Consider the following 6,698-nt stretch of genomic DNA (forward strand, 5'->3'; position numbering starts at 1 on the left):
GCCCCGCCGCGCTGCCGCCCCCTGTCGGCCGGCGGACCGCACCGCACCGCACCGCACCGCACCGCGCCCGGGCGGGGCCGCGCCCAGCGAACAGCGGGGACGCCGCGTCCCGGCGCACCGGGTTGGACCCACCGGCACCGCCCCGCGGCCACACAGCCCACCGCCTCCGTCCCCTGAACCCTGCCCCACGGCTCTCCACCCCACCGCCTCCGCCTCAAGGCCCCCAGCCCCATAGCTCCTTGTCCCTACAGCCCCCACCCACCTAGTCCCTTGTTCCCATAGCTCCTGGTCACCGTAGCCCCCAGCCCTATAGCTCCTTGCTCCCAGAGCCCCCAGTCCCATAGTCTCTTGTCCATATATGCCCCAGCCCCATAGTCCCTTTCCCCATAACCCCCAGCCCTATAGCTCCTTGCTCCTGGAACCCCAGCCCTCTAATCTCTTGTCCCTATAGCCCCCAGCCCCATCATCCCTTGTCCCTATAGCCCCCAGCCCCATCATCCCTTGTCCCTATAGCCCCCAGCCCTGGCCCCATAGCTCCTTCCTTTGCCCCCACAGTCCCTCGCTCCACACCAACACAGGGACACACAACCTCCAGGAGGGAGCAGTGGCCCCAGGGGGCTGCAACCCCATGGCACCGCAGCCTGGCCCCCACCCTGGGGGCAGCCCAGCACCCAGACTGGAGTCACAGGTCCCCAGAGCTAAGGGGCTCAGGGCTGTTTGTGCTGGGGGTGCAGTAGATCCCCCAAAGCCAGGCACATGCCCAGCCCTGGGGGATCACCCTGAGGTCCTCAGGGGGGACAAGGGGCCAACGCTGTCCTGGCACAGGGAGGGGGCAGCCACCATCCCAGCAGGGAGATGTGTGACGGGGGGACAAAGGCACAGCTACTCTCCTGGGCACTGTGGCCAGGTGAGGTGGCACCTGCACCCTCACCTCATGTGGGCTGGACCCCATGGGGCAGGACAGTGTGGGGCACACATTGCAAGGAGACATACTGGGGACAGGCATTGTCTGTGAGGGGATCAGGGCTTGGACACAGCCACCTTGGGCACATGGGGTCCCCAAGTCCCCCACTTCATGGGAAGACCCCCCCAGGCTGCCCCCAGCAGAGGGTTCCTATCACTCCCTCCCTCCCCCAGGAGCCGCAGACAGGTGGTACCTGGACAGCAATAAATTTATTAAGTATTCAAAAAAAATAATAGACACGAACCAGTAAAAAACGAAAAGAGGGGAGGCAGGAGGGGGGGCAGAGGGGGCCGAGCTGGCTCATGGGGAATGGGGTCAGGAGACACCAAAGGGGCACACGCGGGAGGAGCCCGGCCAGGGCGGCAGCGCGAAGCCGGAGGGGCTGCGGGCGGCAGGGGGGTGCGTCGGGCATCACTTGGCGCCCTGCGCCTCCGACTCCTCCTCGTCGTCCTCGTACATCTCACCCTCCTCCTCAGCCGTGGCATCCTGGTACTGCTGGTACTCGGACACCAGGTCATTCATGTTGCTCTCGGCCTCAGTGAACTCCATCTCGTCCATCCCCTCGCCTGTGTACCAGTGGAGGAAGGCCTTGCGGCGGAACATGGCTGTGAACTGCTCTGAGATGCGCTTGAAGAGCTCCTGGATGGCTGTGCTGTTGCCGATGAAGGTGGAGGACATCTTCAGCCCCCGGGGAGGGATGTCGCAGACGGCCACCTTGACATTGTTGGGGATCCACTCCACAAAGTAGGAGCTGTTCTTGCTCTGGATGGCCAGCATCTGCTCATCCACTTCCTTCATGGACATGCGGCCCCGGAAGACGGTGGCCACGGTGAGGTAGCGGCCATGGCGAGGATCACAGGCAGCCATCATGTTCTTGGCATCAAACATTTGCTGGGTGAGCTCAGGGACAGTGAGGGCACGGTACTGCTGGCTGCCACGGGCTGTCAGCGGGGCGAAGCCAGGCATGAAGAAGTGGAGACGTGGGAAGGGCACCATGTTAACGGCCAACTTGCGGAGGTCAGCATTGAGTTGGCCAGGGAAGCGGAGGGAGGTGGTGACACCACTCATGGTGGCTGAGACAAGGTGGTTGAGGTCGCCATAGGTGGGAGTGGCCAGCTTGAGGGTGCGGAAACAGATGTCATAGAGAGCTTCATTATCAATGCAGTAGGTCTCATCTGTGTTCTCCACCAGCTGGTGGATGGAGAGTGTGGCATTGTAGGGCTCCACCACCGTGTCCGACACCTTGGGGGACGGCACCACGCTGAAAGTGTTCATGATGCGGTCGGGATACTCCTCCCGCACCTTGCTGATGAGGAGGGTGCCCATGCCGGAGCCGGTGCCCCCGCCCAGCGAGTGGGTCAGCTGGAAGCCCTGCAGGCAGTCGCAGTTCTCACATTCCTTCCGTACCACATCCAGCACCGAGTCCACCAGCTCAGCCCCTTCCGTGTAGTGTCCCTTGGCCCAGTTGTTCCCAGCCCCGCTCTGCCCTGCCAGGGGGAAAAAGAGACACCCGATGGCCGCCGGCACGCCCGCACCCACGCCGGGGAGGGGATGGGAGCTGCCAGTGGTGGCATCGGCAAGATCTGAAGCCAGGGTGGGGTGGGACGTGGAAACCACGAAGGTTTGGCAGCGTGCCGGCTGTGCTGGGCCCCGCGGCACAGGTGGGGATGCACCCGCCGAGCGCCCCGGGGACGGAAACCGCCCGGGAGGGGTCTGGGGACGCGGGTGATGGCGTCCTCCTCCCCGGGGACCTACCGAAGATGAAGTTGTCGGGGCGGAAGAGGTGGCCGAAGGCACCTGAGCGCACACTGTCCATCGTCCCCGGCTCCAGGTCCACCAGGATGGCACGAGGCACGTACTTGTGAGCTGCGAGAGACTCCATGCCAGGAGGGGACCTGCCACTCCTTCCCCTCCATGGGTGCCCCCCCCCACCGTGGGCTCCCATAGGGCTGGGTGCACATGCCCTGTCCCCCCCAAACCACTGGGTCCCTGTGGGGATGGGTGTATGTGTGTCCCCCCTCAGAGCACAGGGTCCCATGGAGCTGGGTACACATGTCCCCCCCACACACACTGAAGGTTCCCACGGGGCTGGGTGCATATGTCATGTCCCCCCCAAAACCTCAGGGTCCCATGGGGTGGGTGCATCTGTAATGTCTCCCCCCCCAAACCACACAAAACCACAGGGTCCTACGGGGCAGGTGCATGTGTCATGTCTCCCCCCCAAAAACCACAGGGTCCCATGGGGCGGGTGCACGTGTCTGACACACACCCCGCCCCCAGCCCCCAAACCACAGGGTCCCATGGGGTTGGGTGCGTGAGTCCCGTGCCCTCCCTGTCCGCACTCCAGGTCTCCATGCAGCTGGGTGCACGTATCATCTGTCCCCCCTAGCAAAGGGTCCCCACGGAGCTGGGCACATATATTCCCCCTCTTGCCCCCCCCCCCCCCCCAAACCACAGGGCCCCATGGGGTAGGTGCACACATCTGCCCCCCCCCCCAAGGGCCCCACGGGGTGGGTGGGTGCATATCTGCCCCCCCCCAATAAGGGTGGGAGCAGACCCAAGACCTGCTTGCACAGGTGGAGGGACAGAGGGGGGCCCCCCCACCCAGGGTGGGGGTGCTGGGCTGCCCTGCCCGGGGTGGGTCCCGCGGGGGGGGTGTGTGTGGGGGGTGTGGGTGTTGCTTACAGGAGGCCTCATTGTAGTAGACGCTGATGCGCTCCAGCTGCAGGTCGGAGTCACCCACGTAGTTGCCGCTGGGGTCGATGCCGTGCTCGTCGCTGATCACCTCCCAGAACTGGGGGTACAGGGATCAGCAGGGGACACACACACACACACACGACACGGGGACCCCCCACCCCCCCCCGGGCAGGGCGGGGCGGGCACCCCCTAGCGGCGGGGCGCGGTGAAGGGCGGGCGCTGTCCGCGGTGCTGAAGGGCGGTGGCGGCGGACAAAGACGGGGGGGGGGGGGGAAGGGGCGGGGCGGGGCCCTTTGTCCTCCCGGTGCGGCGGGCGGTGGTGGGGGCAGGCGGCGGCGGGAGCGGGGGGGGGGGGGGGAGGGGGGGTTGCCTTTGTCCGCCGCTCGTCTCCGCATCGGGGCGGGGCCGCCGTTACCTTGGCGCCGATCTGGTTGCCGCATTGCCCCGCCTGGATGTGGACGATCTCCCTCATGGTGCTGCCGGGCCGGAGCGGGACGGGAGCGGGACCGGGAGCAGCAGCAGGAACGGAGCGGCACCGGGAGCGCGGGGGGCGGCCCTGCCGCCGCCGCCTCCTTTATAGGCGCCTCGCGCCGCACCGGGCCGGGCGCTAACGTCACCGCTGCCCCGCAGCCAATCAGCGGCTGCCGCCGCAGCGCTGCAACAGCCCTGCGGCACCGGCGCCGCCGCCCGCCCCGCCCCGCCCCGCCCCGGCCCCGGCACCGCCGGCTCGGGGACCCCCGGCACCCGCGGGGGGCACGGGAGGGGACCCCCCTACCCATGGAGGGGAACGAGGGGAGGGGACCCGCCCCGCTCCGGCGAGCTGGGGGACCCCTGGTACTCACTGGGAAGGGGGCGTCAGGGACCACCCAGGCACAGCGGGAGCATCCCGGGGGCGCGGCGGGGACACACACCCCCCCCAACCCGCGTCCCGTCACGGGTGGGGCAGGGACAGGACACGAGGGGGCCGTGACGGAGGGTCCCGGGCGGCTGGAGCCCCCGTCGGGACGGGGACGGGGACGGGGTGGGCGGCGGCGGGCGCGGCCCGAGAACAAAGACGGCGGCGGCAGCGGCGGGGTCCTTTGTCCGGGGGCTGCCCTCCCTCCCCCGCGGGGAACAGCCTCCCGCCGCCCCGGGCTGCTCCAACGCCCCCCCGGGTCCCTCCCCGTCCCATGCCAGTTCTCCCGGGGCCGGTGGCTGCGTCCCGACAGCAGCAACTGGGAGGAATTGAGCTTCGAATAAACGGTGGGGCCGGGAAGGAACGACACCCCCCCCGGGCTCCCCAGGGGCTGCACGGTGGTGCCAGCCACAGCATCACTGCAAAGAGCCTTTATTTGGTACCGCGAGCCCACCAGCCCGGATCGGGGGACGCCCCATGGCATGTCCCATCTGTCCATCCATCCGTCCGTCTGTCCATCCCATCGAGGGGGCGGCTGTGCCATTACCAGTGTCCCACTGCCTACCAGGAGCACAGCACCACCTCCCGCAGCGTCCGCCGGAGCTCCTGGCTCCGGAAGACATAGATGAGGGGGTCGACCACTGAATTGCATATGATGAGGATGAGGAAGAGGTTGAAGTAGCTGAAGAAGCAGGTGCAGAAGGGGTTGGTGGGGCAGGTGACGATGAGGATGAGGTGGAAGAAGAAGGGCCCCCAGCAGATGAAGAAGACACCCAGGAGGATGGTGAGTGTGATGGCTCCCTTCAAGCTGCTGCTGCGGTAGATGGTGGGCTGCTTCTGCTGGCTGGAGATGCTGCAGAGATGGTGGCGGGCCAGGGCGAACATGTGGATGTAGAGCACCAGCATGAGGACCAGCATGAAGAGGAAGAAGCCGATGAGGCAGAGGAGGATGGCATTGTTGCGGTAGTAGGTGATGAAGATGGTGCTGGAGGCAGTGCTGGCCAGCCAGACGCTGGCCATGGTCACCACGGCCCGTTGCAGCGTCATGATGCTGTGGTAGCGCAGGGCGTAGAAGATGGTGATGTAGCGGTCCACGGCGATGACCCCCAGGAAGGAAAGGGAGGACACGATGGAGCTGCAGATGAGCATGTCGATGACGTTGTCCATGTGGCGGACGATGCTGGCGTGGATCACCAGCACGCCGTGCTCCATCAGCAGCATGAAGAGCGTCTCCACCAGGTTGCTGACACTCACCAGCATGTCGGAGACAGCCAGGCAGCAGATGAAGTAGTACGTGGGCGAGTGCAGGTTCCTGTTCTTCAGGATGGCAGCCACCACCAGCAGGTTCTCCACCAGGCTCACCAGTCCCAGCGTGAGGAAGAGCTCATTGGGGATGTTGAGCCCCTGGCACCAGGCGCTGCCGGCCCCGGCTGTGGCATTGCTCTGGTTGCCCTCGCTGGCGTTCCAGGGCTCACGCAGCAGGCGCAGGGGGGCCAGCGTTGACATGGTCCCTGCCTCAGCCCCAGGGTCCCCCTGGCTGGGGGCTGAGCCCCCGGGGCCCCCCGCAGTGCCCGCAGACACCCCAAGCCACTGGCCCACCCCGCCAGCGCTCCCACAGCGCCTGATGGCAAGGCCGAGGGGATGCAGAGGAATTTGGGACAGGGGGGGTCCCACTGTCTGGGGATGTGCCGAGGATGCCGTGTGCCTGCCGGGACCCCCAGTGTCACAGCTGTCCTCCTCGCCAGCCCTGCCCGGTGTCCCTGCAGCCACGCACCCGCTGGCCCAGGGTGATGGGAAAGAAAGGGCCTTTTCTCTGCCCCACTTTAAAGCCAGCTCCTGCGGCTCCTCCTCCCGAGGAGGGTGGGCACCCGCATGACAGAGGCACCCAGCAGCCAAGGGAGCCACTGCGGAGGCCAGACCCCCAACATGGCTCTGGGGAGCCCGACCGCCTGGGGTCACCATGTGCCACTTGCCCTGAGGGGTGTCCACACACCCCCGGGGCTGTGTACTTTGGGGGGCTGTATGCCACTGGGGTCCATGCACCTTGGTGTCCACAAGTGTCCTGGGGTCCTGTGTGCCCTGGGTGGGTCCCTGCACCCTGGGGACCCCAGTGGGACCCTCCCCACTGCGGGAGCCAAGCTG

General features: G+C 66.9%; 1 protein-coding gene across 1 annotated transcript; it reads right to left on the bottom strand.

The window, feature by feature from the left end:
• Positions 1-1,375: 1,375 nt before the first annotated feature.
• On the bottom strand, positions 1,376-6,062 carry TUBB3 (tubulin beta 3 class III). Its single transcript, XM_074158193.1, has 5 exons — positions 5,122-6,062; positions 4,077-4,137; positions 3,650-3,758; positions 2,720-2,830; positions 1,376-2,451 (listed from the first exon to the last, which is right to left on the bottom strand). The coding sequence occupies exons 1-5, from the start codon at positions 6,060-6,062 to the stop codon at positions 1,376-1,378; spliced, it is 2,298 nt and encodes a 765-aa protein (XP_074014294.1).
• Positions 6,063-6,698: the final 636 nt, after the last annotated feature.

Source organism: Numenius arquata, chromosome 13, assembly GCF_964106895.1.
Source record: "Numenius arquata chromosome 13, bNumArq3.hap1.1, whole genome shotgun sequence".
Taxonomy (NCBI): Eukaryota; Metazoa; Chordata; class Aves; order Charadriiformes; family Scolopacidae; genus Numenius; species Numenius arquata.